The 27058-nt window shown below is 39.7% G+C and overlaps 1 protein-coding gene across 2 annotated transcripts in view; it reads left to right on the top strand.

Moving 5' to 3' along the window:
* Positions 1-27058, top strand: part of scn1lab (sodium channel, voltage-gated, type I like, alpha b) — a 119481-nt gene extending 92423 nt beyond the window's left edge. For both annotated transcript variants that reach the window (XM_061978273.1, XM_061978282.1), the window contains 6 exons: positions 5757-6032; positions 8676-8729; positions 19043-19180; positions 21536-21640; positions 21731-22001; positions 22093-27058. In XM_061978273.1, the coding sequence (XP_061834257.1) occupies positions 5757-6032; positions 8676-8729; positions 19043-19180; positions 21536-21640; positions 21731-22001; positions 22093-23264 (2016 nt within the window). In that variant the 3' untranslated portion in view covers positions 23265-27058. The remainder of the gene's footprint in view (positions 1-5756; positions 6033-8675; positions 8730-19042; positions 19181-21535; positions 21641-21730; positions 22002-22092) is intronic.

Here is a 27058-nt window from a genome sequence, read left to right as displayed (position 1 = left end):
CGATAATTGTGACGCGTCGTAGCCAGAGAAATTTAAAGGTAGCGTTCTAAACTATTAGTACCAGCACTACTATTCGCTCATTGAAATTAAAGGTAAGAATGTTTATGTAGCATCCAGGAAAATAGCGTCAGCCTCTAGCAACTCGAATCGCATCTCACATCAAGACATGCCAACATGACACTTGTTGCTGCTGGTTACCCAAGCCCTAGCCCAAATGCTGCGAATTGTTTAAAATCAGATTTATCACATTTTGGAATTCGGATTAATCATGATTAATCACAGGTGATTACTCGCTTGCTTGATTAAAATTAGCTTAAAAAAAGACCCCAATATGTGTACACAAATGCTATTTTATTGTCAGATTGTCATTCAGGAACGTTTTTAAACGTTTTACTTGAATGCACGTCATTAATTTGCACAAAAATTGCTAACGGTTTTATCTTAAGTTCTTTCAGGATGTATTTTAGTATACAGGTGCAGATAATTTCACTACTTAAAGGCCAAATGTTCCTTTATGTCTCTTTACCTAAGTTTACATTTTTGAATTCCGTATTGGGTTTCCATCCATCCATTTTCTACCGCTTATTCCCTTTGGGGTCGCGGGGGGCGCTGGAGCCTATCTCAGCTACAATCGGGCGGAAGGCGGGGTACACCCTGGACAAGTCGTTTCGTACCTGCAATATTTAATGTTGATTTACGAAATATTTATCTTTTATATCATATTGTACACTGCAATCTACTGAGTTCAGATACATGCCAAATGTTCTAATATACTGTAGAGTTCTTGTTCTTCAATCAGTTACAGTAGTACAAACATCTTTGACATTAAAGATGTTATCGAACATAATAGCGTGTAAAATAACGGAATAAAAAATAACGCAATAGTTACTTTGCTGAGTAACTAATTACTCCTAGAATGAGGTACCGTATTTTTCGGAGTATAAGTCGCAATTTTTTTTATAGTTTGGCCGGGGGTGCGACTTATACTCAGGAGCGACTTATGTGTGAAATTATTAACACATTACCGTAAAATATCAAATAATATTATTTAGCTCATTCACGTAAGAGACTAGACGTATAAGATTTCATCGGATTTAGCGATTAGGAGTGACAGATTGTTTGGTAAACGTATAGCATGTTCTATATGTTATAGTTATTTGAATGACTCTTACCATAATATGTTACGTTAACATACCAGGCACGTTCTCAGTTGGTTATTTATGCCTCATATAACGTACACTTATTCAGCCTGTTGTTCACTATTCTTGATTTATTTTAAATTGCCTTTCAAATGTCTTTTCTTGGTGTTGGGTTTTATCAAATAAATTTCCCCAAAAAATGCGACTTATATATGTTTTTTTCCTTCTTTATTATGCATTTTCGGCCGGGGCAACTTATACTCCAGAGCGACTTATACTCCGAAAAATACGGTAACTGAGTTACTAACTCAATCACTTTTTGGGAGAAGTCATTTGTAACTGTAACCAATTACTTTTTTAAGGGACAATGACCAACACTGTAAATAACAAACTCAAAACAACAACAACGACAAGCTAAACTGTCCTGCGTGCGCTGCTCTGCCAACACGTGCACACTCACAAAAGTCATTTTGGTGCCCTCACAAACGATCAGAAATGACAAAAATCCATAACTTTAACAACCACATTGCTACAATAATAAAAATTTGAAAAAAGTAAAATCCACATACAGTACAATAACATCGGCAAATGAACAGCTCACGAGAGGAGACAAAAAGGAGCAGGCGGAGGTACGGAGGGGGCAGAGGTAGCGGCCGTGCGTGTGTCTGAATGTTCTCTTCTGTTGGAAGAGGCGCTGCTGAATGAGATTTAGTGCATTTTCCTCTGCTTTGATATAAGTCCTTTTTGGCATTTTTTACAGAAAAGTCAGTTCTCATCACAATGAAAAACTTTCTGTGGTACAAAGCTTCCTCAATTTTTTCAATACGGGCAAGCACAAAATAGCTGCCAGAGGTACACAAAATGAATGAATGAAACGTTCACTGACACAGACATGGTTTGCACACAGGGGGCATACTTGGCTCAGTTTGGAAGCCAAAAACCGTTCGCAATGAGATGGGTTCGTAAATTGAGGTTCCACTGTAATAACAAATGAGACTCCATCTATTAACATCATGCATCATTTCAATAAATTTTGTTAGTGGCCGTCATGCGGAGTAAAAAATACTATTCCAGAATGCAAAATAAGTGGACCCTGGCTGCTTTAAAGTTAAAGTACCAATGATTGTCACACACACTAGGTGTGGTGAGATTATCCTCTGCATTTGACCCATCACCCTCACCCCCTGGGAGGTGAGGGGAGCAGTGATCAGCAGTGGCGGCCGCGCCTGCGCCCTTTGTACAGGTTGCGACTAAAGCCAAGTTTTCTAACATTACTTTTTACTGACATTTTTGTGGCCGCTATAGACAGACATACGTTCTTCACTTATATGTTAAAGAGCAAATCTAATAAACCATATTACATTTAATTGACAAATGATATCTGTCAGTGTATTGTAAAATTGTATCACACTCTACAAATATTTTTTGAGTCAATAACGACGTGACGGAAAGTGCAATAAGTGATGAAGCATTTAAACACAAAAGAAAGGATTAGTAGGGTTTTCTTTATTGATAAAGTTGTTCCCTTTCATGCATCCATCCATCCATCCATTTACTACCGCTTATTCCCTTTGGGGTCTCGGGGGGCGCTGGAGCCTATCTCAGCTACAATCGGGCAAAAGGCGGGGTACACCCTGGACAAGTCGCCACCTCATCGCAGGGCCAGCACAGATAGGCAGACAACATTCACACTCACATTCACACACTAGGGCCAATTTAGTGTTGCCAATCAACCTATCCCCAGGTGCATATCTTTGGAGGTGGGAGGAAGCCGGAGTACCCGGAGGGAACCCACGCAGTCACGGGGAGAACATGCAAACTCCACACAGAAAGATCCCGAGCCTGGGATTGAACCCCAGCACCTTCGTATTGTGAGGCAGACGCACTAACCCCTCTGCAACTGTGCTGCCCCCTTTCATGCATGTAGGATCCAAATCTATTTCTAACACATGAATTCACTTCACCAATTAACGTGTGCGTGTTGCCTGCCATGTCTACAAAAAGCGCATACTGCAGTTACTGTGTCTGCAGACTGGTGTGCACATTCTCACGTCTGGTTGTGTTTTTATTAGGGCTGTCAATGTTAACGCATGTGATTAATAAAAAAAACTAAATAAATAAAAAAATTATTAATCACATTGCATTTGTGTCCAAATATTGCGGTATTTTCTGAAGCAAATTTTAAATATGCAAGCAAGTAAAAACCTGTGGTTCATCATGATTGACAAGATAGTGGTTAATGTGATTTTAAAAAAAGAAACAGAAACAAAGATTATTTTTTCTTCAACGGTAGACTTCTCAGCTGTACTTTAATCCTCCTCTCCGGAACTAACAAAATGCACCCATTTAAATTTTGCACAAATAGATGAAAACCTTGTCAACAAACTCCCGCTGGCAGAAAAATATTTTATTTATATATATATATATATATATGTGTGTATATATGTGTATATATATATGTATGTATATATATATATATATATATATATATTAGGGCTGAGCAACGATTAAAAATTTGAATCAGAATTAATCGCACTATTTCTCCGATTAATCACGATTAACTGCATTGTATACGCAAAACCCAATAATGACTTCAAAAGTAGTGTGTAGTGCACCTTTATTGGAATATTCTCCCATATGAACAAAAGCGCCAAAACATTTGTTGTGCAAACACAATTTAAATCAGTACTTGTTAAACAGTAGCAGTTGAATAGCATATTTTATGAAAATCAACTCAAAAAATGTCAATACAAACATTCAAGCTTATTGCCACTGCCAGGGTATTAAAGTTATCCTGTTCGTTATGGAAAATAAATATAATCTACATACAAATCCCTGAGCCACAATCATAACATCCGAACAGGCAATTTCTGAGGTAACAGCAGAAACATTTTCTTTTATCAGGGAGAAAGAAAAGAAAGGGTGAAGCACAAAACACTTCACTGCTGGGATTTCCTTTACAGGGGACTAGAATGTAAAGCCCGTGTTAAAAATGGAGATCCTTCAGAGAATCTCACTCAACTCAGTACAGTTTGTTCATTCTTAGAACTTGACGGCCATTAATTTTAAATGTTCTGCCCTATGAATTAAAGTGCCATAACATTTACTGTGCAAACACACTTTTAACAGCATTTTTAAACAGTTAGCAGTTAAACAAAATATTTGTAAATCTTCAGCCTCAGCTTCGACAATGTTATCAAAGCAAATACAAAATTAAAGCTTATTGCCACTACCTGGGCATTAATGTTATACTCTTCCTTATGAAAAATAAAACAAAGTCCTGAGCCACAATCATAACAATTCTATAGGCAATTTCTGAGGTAACAACAGAAAAGTTTTACGGTCATCATGAAGCAGCATAACCAGTACCAAATGTCCCTATTAGAGAGAGGTGACGCTCCAAAAAATTCACTGTAATTATGGTTACCGATTGATGTCCAGTAGTCCCCACTGAGAACAACTACAGCTGCACGTTGTAAAGTTGTCACTTTTACAGTCCTCTCCTTTTCATACAACTGGTGTATTCTTCGTGCGATGGTGCGTCTTGATGGCGGCTCATACGTGCTGTCACTTGTTGCGATTCGCACAATGTTTCTCAGGCCAGCGTCTTCCACAACACTAATGGGCCAACAGTCTGTAGCTATCCACTTTGCTATGGCATTTGTTAGCTTCTCTTGCTCTCGTTTATCTATACTTCTCCCGCACGCTGCATTTAACATAGTCTGCCCAAGCCTGGCTCCACTTTCTGCTTTGTTGAATGGTTTGCTCGCATCAACAGTGGGCTGCGCGTTAAGGTGATATTTTAGTCTGGAAGTACTCCTGTGATAAGAAAATTCAGCTTGGCAGTGGCTACAAACGACTTTGCTTCTGTCGAATCCGCCGCCTGGAAGTACTTTATAATGAAAATGACCCTGTAAAAGTTCTGTTGAGTTACCCTTCTTCTCCATGCTTGTTTTGTTTTCTTCCGCGTTCTCCTTCCTTTTCCGCAGGAGCCAGCAATAGGCGTTAACAAAATAAAAGCATGTAAACAACATACGCAAATGCGCGGTAAAATAATTGTCGGCGTTAATAGATTGATGGGTTAACTCGAAATTAACGCATTAACTTGCCCAGCCCTAATATATATATATATATATATATATATATATATATATATATATATATACAGTATGTATGTTTACCCACATTCTCCTTACGTCTCTGGACGAAGTCATATATATATATATATATATATATATATATACATATATATATATATATATATATATATATATATATATATATATATATATATATATATATATATATATATATATACATATGTTTACCCATTCTCCCTACGTCTCTGGACAAAGTCACAAGTAAATGGCTATTTTTGGTTATATCGACAACCGCTGATGTGAGTCAGCAAATCCGAAGTTCATCAACTTAAACGGGTTCCACTGTAGTAAAAGCTTTTGTATGACACAGTTCAATAATTCTAGGTCTTGTTTAGTTTAGGAAACAGTCAAGTGAGTAGATGATTTTAATGGCCCCTCGAGCTACATTAAACAGTAGTGCCCTTCATTTAAACGACAGAAAAATGCTAAGTTTGTGTTGTCTTTTGAACTTATTCAGGTTGTGGTGAACGCACTACTGGGGGCCATCCCCTCCATCATGAATGTCCTGCTGGTCTGCCTCATCTTCTGGCTAATCTTCAGCATCATGGGAGTCAACTTGTTTGCAGGGAAGTACTACTACTGCGTCAACACCACCACTGATGAGGTCTTCCCCATTGACGTGGTCAACAACAAGTCTGACTGCCTGAATTTGGTCAATGACAGCGCCCGGTGGAAGAATGTCAAAATCAACTTTGACAATGTTGGTGCTGGCTATCTGGCACTGTTGCAAGTGGTGAGTGTTACAAAAATTCACAACATGTATTTTCAATGAGGGCTCTACCCTGCTATGTAGAGGTGTATTGGTACATGTATTTGTATTATGTTTATGGCGTAATGCGTCTACTCCATAAATACAGTACAGTTCAGCATTTGGCTAGCAGAAGTCATGGCTAGCGATAGTGTAGAGTAGAAGGCAGTGTTTAAACATCCTCTTCTGTTGTGAAAGTTTTCTGTTTGGGAACACTTGGCCTTTTCCTGCTGAAATACATAAAGAGACAAAGACAATGGATGCGACAAAAGCGGTGTGCAGCCATTGTTAAGTACGGATGTGAAGCTGGTTTACAAGCTGGCACTATTAATACTGCACTTCAACCAATAATACACTTTGCTGAAAATAAAACTATCATTCACACTTTGCAAACTCTTACTGTTGCACCTGCCTGCATTCTTGTACTTTACCAAAAAAATACTTGTAAAAAGTCCAGAGGCCATTTTCATTCACAGCTCATTTTTTATTGGTCCTGGCATAGTCTAAAAATAAAAATAATTTATTATCAGAAATGTTTTATTAGATATTACATTATTTACTTAGTCAACTGTAAAAAAAAAAAAAAATAGATGTAGATGTTTTGTCCAGATACTGTACTTTAGCATATATTGATTGACCTGCAGTGGATTTCCTTTAGCATCTCTAATATACAAAAATGTGACCATAACACCAAAGTACGCACCTAACCATGATCACGGCGTATCGTTACACCTCTACCTTTAAGTATGTTTATGTCGTTACGTTGCTTTTGATCATGTTTAAAGCCATATATATATATATATATATATATATATGCAGTTTGGTGCGTGATGTATAGTCGAGGTTTCTGTGGTTTATCTGTTATACAATCCTGCGAAACAGGCTTGTAGGGATGATATAGCCTCTTGTGTTTTTTCCTGACCTAACACACACACACATATACATACATTTTATATATGTATATATATGTGTATATATATATATATATATATATATATATATATATATATATATATATATATATATGAATATATTAGGGGTGTAAAAAATAATTGTTACAAACTGATAACAGATATTAACTTCAGAGATATTAATACATCGTTTGGTGAGCCTCTGGATCGATATATATATAATATGGATCGGTTGATGTCAGGTTGGAAAGTCATGAATCAGTTGCTTGTAGATCTACTACGAAATATGGCCGCTCCAATCTTGGGCGGTTTCTGTGATGACATAATACAACAGTACCATTCTCGTTTGTGAATGACAACACAGCAACATGGGAGACATGAGCAACACGGGAGAGAGTTTACAAACTATGCACCCGCAAATATTAAATCAAAAGTGTGGTTAACGTTTGGATTAAAAAAAAAGAATGGTCCGTTGGATAAAAGTACAGACATTTTTAACGTTTGGAAATCAGCGATAAAGTAGCGGCAGCACAACTAATCTGAGCAATCACCTCTTGTAACCGCACCAAGACACTCAAGCCGGAGATGAGGGAGCTAAGGAAGCTAATGCTAGCAGACCTACCAACTAGCAAGACAAATACACTGATTTGAAAGACTTCCAGCCACAACTTAGCCAAAACTCTGCAAGGTAATCATAGCCTTTAGTACACTGTTCATTAGGAATGTATACCGAGTACCGGTATATCTTAGTACTGATTTCTAATTGGGTCGGTCCTCCTGGACCGTGAAGATTCTGGACTAATGGTACTGCATCTGGTATTTTTGTTATCCAGCTGATCGTCGTAATAGTGACACGCTGTCGCATACGGTTCAGCTTCCGCTGCATACACATATCATAAATCAGCTTGGAATAATTACAAATGAGAAGCAACACCACACAAGAGTTTGTAACACAATAATTCATCCTCAAAAGTCTCTCAAAGTCACACACGCTAACAAGATTTTCAAGTGAACGCCACCTAAAGGGGAACTGCACTTTTTTTGCAATGTGGCCTAAAGTTTATAATCATTATGAAAGACATGACGACGGATGTTTTTGTTTAATGCATTAGTAAATAAATAATGCATTAGAGCTTCTCCACTAAAGCTGCTGTTTAGTTTACGTGGTGGCACTTAATTGTATCTTGCACTTGTGTTACTGTGGTGTTATGACACCTCTACTTGATGCTTGCTTTCTTTCTCTGTATTTAATTGTTGCTACCTGAGCAAACAACAGTAAATACATGGTAGCTTTTCCAAAAGTGTTTTGTTTACATCTTCTTTCATTTAAATTTATGGATTGCAATGCCTTGAAGTTGATAATACTACTATTTGCTCATAATCAATACAGGCACAGCCTGTTTTGTATGTGTCTATTTAAAAAATAAACATTACATTATTCTGACATGATACATTTAATTTTCTTTTCACATGCAAAGCTTCCATCTGCATCAAATTGCATCGAATCGTATCTCAACAAATCGTATCGAATTGTAATGTTTTAAAAAGTATTGTTAGTGAATTGTATCGTAACCCATGTATCGAGATTCATATCGAATCGCCATTTAAGGTAGCGATGCACACCCCTAATATATATGTATATACATGTGTATATATATACACATACTCACATATATTTGTTGTGATATTTAACTATTTGACTGTTATCTCTGACCAGGCAACATTTAAGGGCTGGATGGATATTATGTATGCAGCTGTGGACTCTCGTGATGTAAGTGTTCTTTTTAATTGAAAAATTACTAAACAGAGTAATCGCATACGGATTACTACTATATGTTTCCATAGTTAAACATTCATTATGTGTTTTTAATGGAACATTTCAGCATGGTCTCTCTTCAATGTTCTATGTTGCAAGTTATAACATTTGTTTACTTGTCTCGGTTCAAACTTATTTTAATTTAAAGACATTTGAGTTTCATTGAATTGGTAGGTGGCACTCCAGGTGGCACAAAGCAAGAAGACCCCACTTTTAGCTCTGCTGTCAAAAACTGTCTTTAAAGTGTCTGGAAGATACAGTTCTAAAACCAAACAAAAATGTTATCAAAAATGAAATATGAAGTATTAGTTAAGCTTGATGTATTTATTGTAGTAAAATAGCAGTTCCAACAACTGCACCAAAGTTAATCAATGAACAAGTACAAGTACCGGTATGTGCTTTCCACTGTCAGTTTATTACGGCAATGTCTTCTGTCCAGTGCATTTAGTGTTCACCTAATTAGGCCAAACACTCCACCCGTTTTTGCATGTTTTGTTTTAACCAAGCTGATCCTGTCCAGTGTTAACACACTGAAGACTGTTGAGTTTCTGTAAAGTTTAAGTTAAATATTTGTAGAAAAATATGTGAGTGTGACCTGTTTTGGTTATCATGAAACATTGATGTGGTTGGAGTTTGCATTGTTTACAGCTGCACTTTGTAAGGGACACAATATTAGAAACAGTATGATGTGCAGTTCTATGCCATTGTAAAGCCCCCCTACCCCCAATAAAAGTGCATTTATGGTCATAAGATTAAGTATACCCATCATGTGCTTGAATGTCATTAATTTATTTTAACAGTTCTTTTTCTCGGATGGAATGATTAAATGATGTCCATCTTTATTGCACATGTTAGAATTTGGTTAGGGTTTTCTGCAAACTACACATGGTCAAAACTAAACATGCACGTTTGAATATCTACACACACACCCTTTAATATTTGGTCAATTGTCTCTTAGCAAGTTTCAATTTGTTGTACCTGTCAAAAGGCTGTGAGACTGCCATTCCAGAAGATTATTGTTAGCCTGCTGTATCAATTCCTAAAACAGTTTTGTTGTGTTTAGGATCATTTTTCTCTCAGAACGCACAATTGTGAACAGGTTTCAGTTGTCCAACTGTTGATTGAGGTAATTTTGAAGAATTCTGAGGTAGTCCTCACTCTTTAAGATTATATATCTTGCAGAAGTACTGTTTATCAGTACCACAACCACCAAAACAGCCCCAGATAATGATTAACAGTTGTTAATGTTCTGAGCAGGCTTGTGCAAAATTCCGAATCGAATTGAAAATGGCTCCCAAATTCCAATTTACATTACATTAATACATTACTTTATTTACATATGCACATTTTATTTTAATTACAGCAAATATATGTCATCAATAATTAAGAATAGAAACATATTTTCTAAAACAGTCATAATAATTTTATTGACATATTGTAACTTTTAAATGATGGAAAATGGTTGAAAAAGTACTTTATTACCCAGAATGTGTTACTTTATCCCACTATTCGAAATGTTGGTAAAGTGTAAATTTTTGGTATTTAAACTAATACCTTATAGATGAAGAAATAATCTTTGTTTCTGTAACCTGGCTTTAAAGAATTTCTCTTAAATGCAATCAATTTAATTTCACTTCTTGTAGTCTAAGTTCAAAATACTGTGGGGTGGAGCCAATTCAATTCAAATTCACATTTTTTTTTAATTAATTAAAATTAAATTCCAAATTGGGGATTTTGCACAAGCTTTGTTTTTTTATTTGAAATAATCACTTAGACTCTTCCAATTATACAGTAAATCTTGGCGTTTAAAAGGTGTTGGTTATAGGTTTATTTCTTTTTAGAGGCCTTCAGTTTATAGTGATGTAAAACTGTCTTCCCTGTGGAAAGTTGTGCTGGTTTTGTAGTTCATAATAGGTATCAACCAAATCTTGTCGGTACTGCCAGCTACCGATTAACGTAAAATCAAACAGTACCCAATTTCGATACCTTTGTTGCACGTGATGTCACGTACAGTTGCATACTCTGTATGAGGGTTCTACGGTATAGCAGTACTAATAAAGTATTGCAGTGATAATTAGTTAAAAATGGTTCTAGACTTCTTCTGAAAAATACCGAGGCAATTTTTTTCCCGACATGACGGCGCGCCGTCGTCACGTCGTGATATTGCTGGTAAAACAAGCAGACGCACATATTACAAGCATAATCAGTGTGGAGATAGAAAAGGGAGAATGGCTTAGAAACAAGTGATGCGCCGTTAAGGCCAGCAAAGCCTTCTCTGCTGGCCTAACATAACCAGAAATCATGATCATAATTAAAGATAAAATTATTTTTGAATTTACTTTCCCTAAATATTTAAAAGTATTCATATTCTCTTCATGTCATATTATGCTTGTTCCAGTGCTGTTGTTTTTAGTTTTAGTTTGTATCCAATCAGAATTCAGCTAGCTTATGTTGCCATGCTGAACGAAATCTGCCCGAGGCCTTCAGAATCAACAATGCGGGCACACTGTAAGTGAATGGGGACATAGAGTTGATAGACAGTTGCGATAGCCAATCAGATCACAAGTTATTGACAGTAGCCTATCTAAGTAGCCTGACGTTAACGAGACTATGATTGGATACTCACTTGGATACTTGAGTATCCATTCACAAGTTTCAATTTAGCAGGAAGCCGGAAGTGTTGCGCCATAGCCATACCGGGATAGCAGAGAAGGAGAAAAAAACGTTGATTAGGTGGCAGATATATATTTGCGAGGCCATTTTCTAGAAGGATATTTAAAGAGAAACTACATCTTGTGAGACGATGTCAGCCAACAGCTGGGTTTACACAGACATCGACTGTAACGATATCAAGTACAAGCGCAAATATAGTCGATACTACAATGATTACGTCAATATTTCTTATTATCCCAAAATCTTTTGTCCTTTTTATTGTTTATAAACAAATTAAATACGTCCCTGGACACCGAACAACTTAAACTATGACCAATGTAACTACTTGGTATTGGATTGATAGCAACATTTGTAGTATCACCCAAAACTTATGTAAAGTATCAAACAGAAGAATTAGTGATAATTACATTTTTGTTGTGTTTGGACTAAAGGGGAGGTGACGGCTCAGACACCAGGGGGCAGTATATACAATTATTTATTATATATATAGTCAATATATATATAAACAATAATAAACAATACTACTGAACTAAGGAAATGGAGTGTGAACTACAATACAAGAGTGTGTGGTGTAAGACTATGTGTGTAGTTAGCTGAAGTGTGTTACCAAGTGTTGACGAGAGCAAACGAGGCAATCCATGGGGCAGGCAGGTGATCCGGGGCGAGAGAGAGGCGTCAAAGTCAAGGGGCAAGCGAGGAGTCAAGGAAACGAGGGAGGCAGTCAAAATCCAGGGCAACGGAAGGTAAACACTGCGGAGGCACGGGAGAACAAACAAGGATGTCAGACACGAGGGAAACACACAGAGAGAGAGAGAGAACATAAGCCTTACGGTACACCATGAGAAAACTAAGTTCCCGCCCCGATCCTAGGGTCCACTGGTCTTTTAACCAGCTCGCCCTCATCAGTTCCAGGTGTGCAGATTGCCGGTGAGTGATTGCAGCTGGTGGCTGCTGCAGGGCGGGGACGTGCGCGGTGCGTCCCTGGATGTGCGCACCCGTGGGCGTGTCCCGAGGTGCGCACAGACGGATGAGCGGCGTTGGCAGGAACCTGAGCCGTAACAATTTTATCAGAAGTGTAGATAGTGTCACGCTAGGTGGTGCTCTAAGAGGCTAACGAATCCCAGGATGCAAAACACAGGCAGGAGTAAGAACAAAAAGTGTCTTTATTGCTCAAGACAGGGATAAAGAGCAACACTAAAGTCTATCACAAAAAACTACGATACATAAAAAAAGAACAAAAGATTGCACCGCAAAAAATGCTGCAACAGGTAAAATATAATAAACAAGAACAGAGCTGGGAGGAAGACTATACAGGGCAGGAAAGCAGAATGTCTTACTGAAACAGGAATCGGGGAGAAGAATCCAGAGCATGAATCCAAAGTCCTGTGTCCATGAGGAGTGATCAGCCAGTGCCTTCCTGCCCATACAGGTGTGATTAAATAGGCCTGTTAATTACGCACACCTGCAGCAATAATGCCCGGCTCTGGGAGTGGTTAGGTCTGTAACAGAAAACAAAGGGGCTGTAACAAAGAAAAACACAAGACACAAAAGAAAAACCAATTAACTGCTCCAAACACTGAACACCAAAATGGTCTTACCACCATAACAGAAGGTGACAAACACGTGGATGGAAATTGGTGTCACAATAGCGTGTGACAGTACTCCTCCCTTCCCAATTAACTGGCGGTCTACGGTCTGCCTGGCTTCTGCGGAAGTCTGTGATAAAAATCAGACAACAAAGACGGATCGCAAATATGGCCACGCGGAACCCAAGAACGATGCTCTGGGCCATAACCCTCCCAATCAAAGAGATATTGTATTCTCCTACCACGTCTCCTGGCATCTAAAATAATTTTTTCCGAAAATACAGGATCGCCGTCCAGCAACCGCAAAGCAGGAGGAGGCACTGGCGAAGGGCTCAGGTCACAAGAGGCCACGGGCTTCAGGAGGGACACTTGAAAAACGGGATACCTCTTGAGAGATGGAGGAAGTTTAAGTCTGGCAGAGACCAGTTTGATCATCCGCTCCACTAAATCTGGGTGCCAACTTCTTGGATTCCACTACCAGTGTATGGTCCCGCGATGACAACTACACCCCTGGTTGGTTGTTGGAGCCTTCCTGCGATGTCGTTTGGCCCACCTCTGGTTGGATAGCGCCGTATGAGATAGAGCTGCCCAGGTACTGTATCATGCCAGACTAGATGGACTCGCTGCAGAAGAGCAGCCACTGACGAGACAGAAGACTCAGCTTCGTGAGCGGGACACGCGGGGGGATGGAAACCATGAACGACATGAAATGAAGACCGTCCAGTAGATGAACACACCAAGGTGTTGTGGGCGTACTCGACCCATGTGAGGTAGTGGGACCATGAAGTAGGGTGTTGGTGACACGCATCGCAAAGCAGCCTCCGTGTCCGTTTGAAGAGAAGACCACCAAAAACACAGTGAACGCAGGAATGCAGTACGCCAGGCTCCAGGATGACAAGCAAATTTGGAAGCGTGTGCCCATGTCAGCACTTCGGAGCGAAAATGGGAAGGGGCGAATAGACGACCAGGGAAGCATCGGGGAGGAGCGGGTGTGTCCTTATTTTCCTCCGCTACCCGCCTTTCCACCTTCCATTGGAGAGACCCAAGAATCTAGGAATTAGGAAGAATAGTCTCTGAAGCAGATTCTTCCACCTGAGGGGCAAACATTCTCGATAGGGCGTCTGGTTTCTCATTGAGTGAACCAGAAAGTCAAATCTTGTGAGGAAAAGAGCCCATCGTGCCTGGCGAGGATTCAGTCGTTGAGCGGAGCGTATGTAGGAGTGGTTTCTATGGTCTGTGTAGATGGCGAACAGATGAGCCGCCCCTTCGAACCAGTGCCTCCACTCCTGCAGGCCGAGAACGACTGCCATGAGTTCCCAATTAACAATATCCTAATTGTGTTCTGCTGGCGAAAGGCGTCTCGAGAAGAATGATAAATAAATAATGGGTTGTACTTGTATAGCGCTTTTCTACCTTCAAGGTACTCAAAGCGCTTTTGACACTACTTCCACATTTACCCATTCACACACACATTCACACACTGATGGCGGGAGCTGCCATGCAAGGCGCTAACCAGCAGCCATCAGGAGCAAGGGTGAAGTGTCTTGCTCAGGACACAACGGACATGACGAGGTTGGTACTAGGTGGGGATTGAACCAGGCACCCTCGGGTTGCGCACGGCCACTCTCCCACTGCGCCACGCCGTGCACATAAGTGCAATTTCTGGTCCACTTCAGAGTGCTGAGAGAGTACTGCCCCCACCCCTGTGTCCGAAGCAACCACCTCAACAAAAAAAGGGAGAGAACGATGAGCGCAAACAAGAACCGGAGCTGAGGTAAAAATGTATTTCAGACGCATAAACGCCACCGCAGCAGGAGTCCAAACAAACAGAACCTTGGATGATCTGAGCTTGGTTAATGGCTCCGTGACTTTACTAAAGATGCGGATGAACCGCCTATAAAAGTTGGAAAAACCCAGAAACCTTTGAAAAACTTTCTTAGACGTAAGAGTGGGCCAATCCACCACCGCCTCAATCTTGGCGGGATCGGGTATGAGTTGGCCCTTCTCCACAATAAACCCCAAAATCGGTACTGAAGATGCATGAAATTTACATCTTTGAGCTTTACCAAATAATTGATTTGCTAACAGTCTTTGAAGGACCAATTGTACATGCTGACGGTGTGACTGGATGGACTGGGAGAAAATAAGAATGTCGTCAAGATAAAAAAAAAACAACCTGTCAATCATCAAACATCGTTAATAAGACTGAAAAACAGCTGGGACGTTGGTGAGGTCAAATGGCATGACAAAATACCAAAATGTCCCAATGGGGTATTGAAAGCTGTTTTCCATTCATCACCTTTACGAACACGCACCAGGTGATAGGCATTGCGTAGGTCTAATTTAGTGCAAATGACGGCATTGTGAAGTGAAGTGAAGGCTGAGTCAAGAAGACGAAGAAGGTATTTTTTTTCTGACAGTAATCTTGTTAAGAGCGCGGAAATCAACACATGGACGAAGCTAGCTGAGCCAGAAGGCAAAGCTCTCGGTCTACCGAGCTATCTACATTCCTACTCTCACCTATGGTCATGAAGTGTGAGTCATGACCGAAAGAATAAGATCGCGGATACAAGCGCCCGAAATTAGTTTTCTCAGAAGAGTGGCTGGCATCTCCCTTAGAGACGCGCTCCTTTGCTTGGAAAGAAGCCAGCTTAGGTGGTTCGGGCATCTCGTGCGAATGCCTCACGAGCGTCTCCCTAGGGAGGTCCTCGTTGCACGTCCCACTGGGAGGAGACCCCGGTGCAGGCCAAGGACCAAATGAGGGGTTTACATCTCCTCTCTGGCTTGGGAACGCTTCGGGATCCCCTAGGAGGAAGTTGCTAATGTTGCTCTGGAGAGGGAAGTCTGGGGGTCTCTGCAGGAGCTGCTGTCCCGCGACAGCGGTTGAAGATGGATGGATGGATGGACAAAGCGAGCCATCCTTTTTCTTGACAAAAAAAAATCCTACCACTACCAAAGCGGACGAGGGCCGTATGTGGAGTCATGGGCGTGGGTGCTGTTGGCGTTCGAGCCTGCTCTTCATTAGCATGAAGCTCTTTTAGCAGTCTGATCATCTCGTCCAATGTCTGCTCATGACGAGAAATGGTTTGTCCGTGAGCCCGTAGCGCACTAACAAATTGTATATTTATAGCTAGAATTCACTGAAATTAAAGTATTTCTTATATATATATATATATATATATATATATATATATATTTATATATATATATATATATATATATATATATATATATACATATATGTATGTATGTATGTATGTATATATATCAGTGACGTGCGGTGAGGTTGATGGCTGGTGAGGCATTGACTTCATCACAGTCAGATTTACAAACATATGAACCCTAAAGAGTATCTTATTCACCATTTGATTGGCAGCAGTTAACGGGTTATGTTTAAAAGCTCATACCAGCATTCTTCCCTGCTTGGCACTCAGCATCAAGGGTTGGAATTGGGGGTTAAATCACCAAAAATGATTCCCGGGCGCAGCGCCGCTGCTGCCCACTGCTCCCCTCACCTCCCAGGGGGTGAACAATGGGATGGGTCAAATGCAGACGACAAATTTCATTACACCTAGTGTGTGTGTGACAATCATTGGTACTTTAACTTAACTTTAACTTTACACATACAAACTGTAGCACACAAAAAAGCACATTTAATAAAAAAAACTTTATTATGGTCTTACCTTTACTTATAAATGAAGTCCATTCGCCGCTGTTGTGCTGGATTAATGCAACCCCTGACGGGAGTGTTATATCAACTAAAGCCCTCACTTAAACTTTCCACGTACAAGATTTAATCTCATTTAAAAAAGTGTAACCAAGGGTTTATAAATGTCGCCTATACTGTATGAAACTACAAAATAACAAACACGGAGGCTCCAGTTTACACGAGGACCACTTTATTTACCTTCTTTCAAAAACCTCCGCTCCACTCCGTGTCATCACTTCCGCTCTTAGCGCCTTCAAAATAAGAGCTCAAGGCATATACTGTACAACAGCGCATAACAGGAACTTAACATCACAAAGAGGAAAGCCCATGAAAATAGGTTACAAAAGTTATTTAATAAGAAGCCAAAAAGTGCAAAAACAATAATGTTCGTGTTGGAGGAGTTGTGAATTAGGTACACCTGTAGTCTGCAGGTGTACCTAATGTTGTGGCCCTGCAGTCATTCACAACTCCTCCAACACGAACATTATTGTTTTTGCACTTTTTGGCTTCTTATGAAATAACTTTTTTAAATAGATTCAATCTTGCACGTGGAAAGTTTAAGTGTGGGCTTTAGTTGATATAACAATTCTACGGCGGGGGTGCAGGACGCGGAATTACTGGAGCCTCAGCCAGTGCGTCTTTTGCATCCGTTTTATGATCGCTCAGCACAAGAAATACGTTACACACATACAGTTGTTGACAAAATACACTGTACATTATATACCTCAGCTAACTAAACTATGGAAATGTATAATATAGTTCATATAGCAATACGGTCTCACTGCACAGCGGGCCAGCAGTTAGCCGAGTCCGGAATCCATGTTGAGGCACTGAATGACGTGCCTCAACTGGCTGCTGGTCACCGCACCATCTCTTCTCAGTATTTGAACGGCAAATGTGAAAATACAGCGATTTTGAATAAAAATAATCTAAAACTGGTGAAGTTAAATGGAAAATAACTTTACAGTATAATCACTGGATACATATAACAATTTAATTATTTTTTTTTCTTTTTACATTTTTTTTCTTTCCATGAAAACGTCACTGATATATATATATATATATATATATATATATATATATATATATATATAGTACAGTACACAGTAATGAAAACACAGTTGTTCTACTAACTTCATCCATCCATTGCCACCGGACCTGTGCCCCCCCCCCCCCTCTACACAAGCAAGAGGGGGGCAGTAGAGAAAAGAAAAGAAACGGCAGATCAACTGGTCTAAAAAGGGGGTCTATTCAAAGGCTAGAGTATACAAATGAGTTTTAAGATGCGACTTAAATGCTTCTACTGAGGTAGCATCTCTAACTGTTACCGGGAGGGCATTCCATAGTACTGGAGCCCGAATAGAAAACGCTCTATAGCCCGCAGACTTTTTTTGGGCCCTGGAATCACTAATAAGCCGGAGTTCTTTGAACGCAGATTTCTTGCCGGGACATATGGTACAATACAATCGACAAGATAGGCTGGAGCTAGACCGTGTAGTATTTTATACGTAAGTAGTAAAACCTTAAAGTCACATCTTAAGTGCACAGGAAGCCAGTGCAGGTGAGCCAGTATAGGCGTAATATGATCAAACTTTCTTGTTCTTGTCAAAAGTCTAGCAGCCGCATTTTGTACCAACTGTAATCTTTTAATGCTAGACATAGGGAGACCCGAAAATAATATGTTACAGTAATCGAGACGAGACGTAACGAACGCATGAATAATGATCTCAGCGTCGCTAGTGGACAAAATGGAATGAATTTTAGCGATATTACGGAGGTGAAAGAAGGCCGTTTTAGTAACACTTTTAATGTGTGACTCAAACGAGAGAGTTGGGTTGAAGATAAAACCCAGATTCTTTACCGAGTCGCCTTGTGTAATTGTTTGGTTGTCAAATGTTAAGGTGGTATTATTAAATAAGTGTTGGTGTCCAGCAGGACCGATAATCAGCATTTCCATTTTCTTAGTGTTGAGTTGCAAAAAGTTAGCGGACATCCATTGTTTAATTTCATCAAGACACGCCTCCAGCTGACTACAATCTAATCGTTGCAGCCCTACTACAAACTATTGTCTTGTGCTGGTTGTCATAACGTTGTGGCCAGTTCGTGTATGTGTTAATCAATGTTTGTGTTGTACAACTTAATGGAAAATATATTTATTTGACATACACTGTATTGTGTCATGAACAATTGGAGGAGGATACATTGTCTGAGACCATGCATTACTTGTTTTGCAATGCATTTGTCATACATTTTGCAAACCTTAATGACAATGTATTTTATTTCTGCTGTCATCACTCTAGCTGGAGCATCAGCCCAACTATGAAAAGAACTTGTACATGTACCTGTACTTCGTCATCTTTATCATCTTTGGCTCCTTTTTTACCCTCAACCTGTTCATTGGCGTGATTATTGACAACTTCAACCAGCAGAAAAAAAAGATAAGTACCCTTCTTCAGTCAATATAATCAACGTTATGTTTAAAGACTGAATGTATGGATTTTACCGAAGGCATGAGCTTCAGAAAACCCAAGCTCATTGGCATACCATCTTCATTTTTGAAGCTGTGAGGAAAATAAGTATTTGAATCCTCAGCTGATTTTGTACTAAAATATATTTGAACAGTCCAGACGTTTTATGGTTTGTTTATTTTAAAAGAGACAGACAGAATGTAAAATAAATCCTTAAAATCATTATACAAATGTTATAAATGAACTTGTATTTGATTGAGGTAAATGAGTATTCTGTCCCCTACCAAGCAGCAAGCATTGGTATACCACAGAGCAGTTATGTGTCGCTGAAACACAAAAAAGAATCCTGTCCCTACAAGAAAGTACTCTTAATCTTAATTTATCATGCGAATGGATGGATGGATGGATAGAGAGGTACTTTATTCATCTCCAAGAGAAATGTATAAAAGACACCTGGACACAACCACTCTCTTCCCTTCAAACCACCGTGGGTAAGACCAAAGAGCTGTCAAAGAACGAAACACTGGAAAGGACTATAAGACCATCAACAAGAAGCTTGGTGAATAAGAGAGCACTATTTGTCTAATAATTAATGAATGTAATAAATACAAGGCAACAGTCAATCACTCTTGCTCTGGAGCGTCATGCAAGATTCCACATGGTGGGCTAAGAAGCCCAGTCCAGAATTTCAAGGGAGGAACTGCTTAATTGTCAATGGAATTGGGAAGACAGTCAGCAATAAGAACATTAGTAACACACTTTTCTGTAATGGATTGACATCCTGCAGTGCTCAAGAAGACACATATACTGTCTGAAGTATGACAAGCAACACCTGAGTGAGTCATACAAGGCGACAAGGAGGATGTGTTGAGGTCCCACGACTACAAAATGGAGGTGTTTGGCATCAAGTGGACTGGACGTGTTTGTTTGTAGAACAATGTTAAATATGAATCCAACAACAGCATCACTACTGTCAAACATAGCGGTGGAAACATTCTATTTTGTAATGTTTCTCTCACCAAAATTCCTCCTGACATATTTGCAACCCTGCTGACCAGCTAACAGAAACTACAAGTATACTACTAAAATAACTACAAATGCAAGTGCACTACTACAAGTACTACAACTTCAAGAAACATATAATCTCTGTGCTTGCAAAGATGGCTTTCTCCACCAACGACTAAGGCCACGTCCACATGATAACGCATACTTAAACACATACCACATACTTATCTCTGCATTTAGGCCCCTTGTCCACAAGCAAACGCGTACCATTGTCCTTAAAAAACGCACACTTCTGTAAACGTTTACCAAGGTGAAGCGTTCCAAAACTCTCAGCGTATGCGTGTACACACCTTAAAAGGAAACTTGTACTCCTCTGATGACGTCACGGTTGTGCGCTTTAAACAAACAATAAGAGGATTTACTGTAGGTTTGAACATAAACATGCTGCTATTTTCACTCCACATTGATAAAAAATGTGACACTTGTGACAAGGACAGGTACCTGTTTTGAAAAAAATATGTATCCTTCCTCCTTGTTAGTTTGTATCACTATATTTATGATTAAATGCGTTATAAATCCATGAAGCACACACACATCTGTACGCTTTAGGCACAAAAGCATTCAAGAGGTTTCCTTGGTTCCTTGTTAGTGAGTACTGATTTTAGAAATAAATGCACATGTATATGCACACATCTCTATTTGTATATATAACACCAGCTTATTCAACGTGTTATATTGCAACAAGTGTTGGGTTTCAGCAGCACAGGCACTTATAAGCGTTTTAGGCACTGTGTAAGTGTAAGTACAGGCTGGCTTTAAAGATAATGTACATCTAGTATATCAAAATAAACATAACACCATGTCAGATTCTGCTGCTTTTCCAGGCTTTTGATTCGACAAAATGTGCATGACAGCAGGTATACGCGTGTGTTTGTAGACAGTTTTGAAACTACACTCGTGTGGATGGAGATCGTTTTAACCCCTGATATGCGTTTTTTGAAACTATCTGTGTTTGTATAGACATGGCCTAAATCACCTTTGTTTTGGAATCCAACAATAACGTCAATAAATCAAATACCATGTAATTACACAGTTTTACATTTCTTTATATGACAAAAAAATCAGAATTGGGTCAAATACTTGCTTTCCCCACTGTAAATGTTTGCACTGCTGCCAAAAGTCACAATTAAAGTTTTTCAAGATTGTGTTTGTGTCACAATGCAACATTTTAACTGGCATTAAAAACGTCCAAAGTCATAGATGCATTTAAATAAAAGTTATTGTTTGTGGTTATAACAATGTTTTTTGTATTTTCTATACTTTGGAGGGCAAGATATCTTCATGACAGAGGAGCAGAAAAAATATTACAATGCTATGAAGAAGCTCGGGTCTAAGAAACCACAAAAACCTATTCCTAGGCCAACAGTAAGGCAGAGCTGCCCACAGATCTTGTTGATGCTGGATATTGATCCTGTCAGTTATAACCCATTGATGTTTTGTATTTTATTTTTCCAGAATGCTTTCCAAGGCTGCGTGTTCGACTGCATAACAAAGCAAGCTTTTGACATTGTTATAATGATCCTCATCTGCCTTAATATGGTGACCATGATGGTAGAGACGGACGACCAGACCCCAGATATGGACACCATTCTTTACTGGATCAACCTGGTCTTCATAGTACTCTTCACAGGGGAGTGTGTACTGAAGATGATCTCCCTGCGTCACTATTACTTCACAATAGGCTGGAATGTATTTGATTTTGTGGTGGTGATCCTGTCAATTGTAGGTAAGAATGTAATTATTATTATGTTTTTTTTTGTTCACTGTTCAGTTAAATTGTGTTCAATTGTGATATATTGTGTTTTTTACTTTTGCAGGTATGTTTTTGTCTGAAGTCATCGAGAAATACTTTGTGTCCCCGACATTATTTCGAGTGATCCGTCTGGCCAGAATTGGACGTATTCTCCGCCTTATCAAAGGGGCCAAGGGCATTCGGACACTTCTCTTTGCCTTGATGATGTCACTTCCTGCCCTATTCAACATTGGCCTTCTGCTCTTTTTGGTCATGTTCATCTATGCCATTTTTGGCATGTCAAACTTTGCCTATGTGAAGCACGAGTCCGGAATTGACGACATGTTCAACTTCGAGACCTTTGGAAACAGTATGATCTGTTTGTTCCAGATCACTACCTCAGGTGGGTGGGATGGTCTGCTGGCACCCATCCTGAACAAGAGGGAGCCCGACTGCAACAGCCAGATGGAGCATCCGGGGAACACTTACAAAGGCAACTGTGGCAACCCATCAGTGGCCATCTTCTTTTTTGTCAGCTACATCATCATCTGCTTTCTCATTGTGGTCAACATGTACATTGCCGTCATTCTAGAGAACTTCAGTGTGGCCACAGAAGAGAGCGCAGAGCCACTAAGTGAGGACGACTTTGAGATGTTTTACGAAGTGTGGGAGCGCTTTGACTCCGATGCCACACAGTTTATGGAGTACAGCAAGCTCTCTGACTTTGCCGATGCGCTGGATCCACCCCTGCGTATGCCCAAGCCTAACATGATTCAACTCATCTCTATGGACTTGCCAATGGTCAGTGGTGAGCGCATACACTGCCTCGACATCCTCTTTGCCTTCACCAAACGAGTACTTGGTGAAGGCGGTGAGATGGATGTGTTGCGCGGACAGATGGAGGAGCGCTTTATGGCCTCTAACCCCTCGAAGGTGTCGTATGAGCCCATCACCACGACGCTCCGCCGCAAGCAGGAGGACATGTCCGCCGTTATCATCCAGAGAGCATTCCGCCGCTACATGATTTGCATGACCATGAAGAAGGCTTCGGCCCTCTACAAAGAGCAGTTAAAAGAGGGCTTACGAGACCCCGATAAGGACGTAATGGTCATCAGCAAATACCATGAGAACTCCACCTCGGACAAAACAGACATGACTCCCTCTACTGCCTCCCCGCCGTCTTACAATAGTGTAACAAAGTCTGACAAAGACAAGTACGAGAAAGAGAACAAAGTCAAAGACTTGAAAGATAAATAGATTTTCCGCCCATATGATTACATCTTCTAATGAAGGTAGTCATGTCCTTGAATGCTTGTGGTTAGGAGTAGGTGGATTTCCTCAAGTCGAGGAGGGCAAGTACAGGTACGAGAGTTTACAGAGAATTTCCGGCATCTCTGAAGGGACCGAACCATCCATAAGACCCTAAAAAGACTCCTGTAAAATCTTGTAATTTCTCATTTGGTCGGTTGGCTGGTTGGTTTTACTAACTGAAATGCTTCACTGTACTGCTATTTTGTCTGTAGCCAGTGCTGCTGCTGCTGCTACAGTGGAACCCGTTTAACTCACATCAAGATAAGCGGTTATCGACATGACCAAACCCGAAACTAGCCATTGTTTGCACATTTCCTTTGACTTTGTCCAGAGACATAAGGAGAATAAGAGATAAACGATTTTTCAACCTATACCAGTTTGTTCACATGGTTTCTTCCATTTGTGCATATTTTATGTAGATTCTTGTGTTTTTGTATGTGATATTTTATACTCTTAGTCAGTTAGGATAGGCCCTAGTGCGGTATAGAAAATGGATGGATGGATCTAACAGAGCCTACGAAGAGATGGCGACTTGTGCGGGGTGTACTCTGCCTTCAGCCCGAGGGCAGCTGGGATAGGCTTCAGGCTCCCCATGAACCCGAAAGGGACAAGTAGTCGAAAATGGATAGATGGATGGATGGATGGATAGATCTAATAGAGCTATTGTAGTAATTCGGTTGTACAGTATGTCATACATGCGCAAATCTTTCTTCTGGTGGCTAACAATATAAGAAAAAATATAAATAGGTGCATTTTGTTCGTTACTGGGGTAGAATTCAGGTTAATACTGCATTGTTTTTACTTTGAAGCTTTGCACTTAACAGGAAGTCACTGTGTGTATGTTTCAATGCTGTGTAACTAGACAGTTGGTATGTTGCTGATGATGTTCACAATACTGCCACAACTGTCAACCTCAACAGACTGATTTTTCATAGAAATGACTGAAGTGGTGGACCAGGACTTATAACAAGTTGGTTGACATGAAACGGGACCGACTTAAACGGGCTCCACTGTACTGTAAATCCAGTGTCTTGAATTGAAAATTGTGTGGAATACTCTGAGTACACAGCTTGTATTCTTATTTTTGAAGAAGATGGTGGCACATCTTAGCGAGAATGTAGAGTCTTTTCTTTACTCATTGTCTCATTCAGAATGTTATAACTTGCCGACAAAGTTAATGCTGGAAATTATACGCTTCTCTCCTGCAGTGGTGAGTGCCAGAATACACTTAATCCAGTATAGGGGGTCCAAAGAGTCAGTGCCCACCACCATATTTAAGTATAGTTGCACCTAAGACTCACTCAGTGTCAGAACATTTGACCCTACAGAAGATGGGGTTACTCTTGAGCCATATTTGATCGCATCCCTGCCGACTGTAGTGAAGTATAGCAGCCGACTTCCACATGTTGCCCTGAATGTTTTCTTCCCACAGTGGGTACAGTACATTAATTTTTGTCTTGATATTCAAGATACTGGTGGTGAAAGTTGACAGTCCACTGTGCTAATGGAGCACTGCCCTGACTTTGTCAAATACCCCAGGCATTCTAAAGTAGAACCAGGAATAGAGTTAGAGATACAAATCTACAGTACTGTGGCCTTTTGCATTGAATGGTACAAAAATCCATTTACTGAATTCGCATTACAGGGCCCACCCACACACTCCAATAGTTGGCAACAGAAACTGTAAGGACTGTACTGTAGAAAAGTAGGTTCTGGGATACATTCTTGGCTCGGACCTCTGTGTGGAGTTTCTTCTCATGCTAGCATGGCTTAACTCCTGCAACACTGCGTTCCTCCCACTCCCGCATTCCAAAAACATCTATATTAGGCTAATTGGAGACTCAAAATTTTCCGTGGGTGTGAAAGTGAGTGTGAAGGATTGTTTGTATATGTGTGTCCTGTCATGAACCAGTCCAGGGTGTACGTCGCCTCTCACTCAAAGCCAGCTGGGATAGACTCAAGCCCACTTCTGACCCTAAACAATATAGAAAATTAATGAACAGCATAATTGTTTTTTTTTACAGTACTTCGAGAAAAAGTGACCAAGGCCAATTATTCACATAATTGTAAAAGTATAGCAAAATAAAAATACTCGTGCTGTGTCTCAATTAGTATGCTTCCGAATTTGCACTTATTCTTTTAAGTGCATAAGTGCCTTCACAAGATGTTGCACTCAAAACTGTCAAAATGGTGAATGTGAAATGATAAACGTAGCACTTCAAAACAGTTTAAAAAATGAATACAAATAAAATAAAAATAGAAGAAAGAAATACATAATTCGTAATTTTCAAAGTATACAAGCTGGCAGATATGTTATGGGGCGAGCCAAGTGTTGATGATAAAGCTCCGTCAAGTCGTTGCAATTCACCATGAAAGAGGAGAGAAGAGGATCTGAATAAATATTTGCAATTGCTATTTCTAGGTAGTGTGCACTACACTGTCAAAATTTGAGAATTCAGGAAGTAAGTACCCAATGTACAGAGTATTGAAGTATACAGATGGAATGGAAATATTCAATTTGAGACACAGCTTATCAGTCCAATACTGAAATGTGGCATGGCACTTCTAATGGGCAAATAATTATACTGGCCATTATTACAGGAACTATATGGTGCCTCAAATTGGCAAATAATTAAAAGAATAATACCATGTGCAGCTGGTGAACCCATAAGGGACAAGCGGTAGAAAATGGATGGATGGATTACTATAGGTCACGCTTTGAAGGTAATTGTTAATTAAAATGGGGTAAAAAAATATCCATGTTAACAAAATGGTGCTAAAAAACAAGCTACATTAGTCTAATAGATCTGAATCCTAAACATACTGTAAGCTTGGCTTAAATTGGATTTTGGCCCTGCGAGAAAATAAAGTTCTCTTCTTAAATATTTTCTGCCCCCTGCACAATAAATACACAACTTTTCCAAAGGAAGACAAATATTTATTTCAAATAAGTGCTTTGTTGTAGTACATTGTAAATAAACATAACTATTTTGCTTGTACTTTTATGAAATGTAAAGGCACTGTTTGTTTTGTGTGTGTGTGTGTGTGTGTGTGGGTGTGTGTGTGTGTGTGTGTGTGTGTGTGTGTGTGTGTGTGTGTGTGTGTGTGTGTGTGTGTGTGTGTGTGTGTGTGAGAGAGAGGATGTTGGATGTATACATTTTTACCGTAGTAAAGTGATCCACCAGTCTTCAGGTTTTGTTTTCTGCATATAATAAAACAATGGTATGTAGATACAAACTACTTCACGCCTGGTCGCCGTCACTAATTGCTTGTATGGTGTTTCTGGTGAAGTGCATGCAGGAAGTGACGCCGCACACGTGGTCTTATTGTTTGAAAAACCAAATTAATAAAATTACATATTTTTCCTAAGTCTTCTCTTTTTCCAAGGACACGCTACATGTGATGATGTCATTTTGCCCCAAAATTAAGCTTGCTTTATCTTGTTTAATCAAGGGTGTGACGGCAAAAATGCACTCCATTTCCAAAAAAAAAAAAGCTATATTTACAGCCCATTCTTCGTTTTAATCAATTTTTTTTAACAAATTATGTGATTTAAACATTGAAGCTGACAACCTATATTTAAACTACCAAAGTATTCAAATATTTGCGCTATTGAACGGTTTGTAAAATTACAGGTTCTGTTCTTTTCGGTGATGATGCTAAGCCTAGGGATTGTGTCACAGCAGTTCCATGAAGATGAGGATTTGATACAAAGCAAATAAGAGGGAAGGAAAAGTATG

The sequence above is a fragment of the Nerophis lumbriciformis genome, linkage group LG01 (assembly GCF_033978685.3).
Source record: "Nerophis lumbriciformis linkage group LG01, RoL_Nlum_v2.1, whole genome shotgun sequence".
Taxonomy (NCBI): domain Eukaryota; kingdom Metazoa; phylum Chordata; class Actinopteri; order Syngnathiformes; family Syngnathidae; genus Nerophis; species Nerophis lumbriciformis.
The sequence above is the reverse complement of the archived record's forward strand: the minus strand, read 5'-3'. Positions and strand labels throughout refer to the sequence as shown.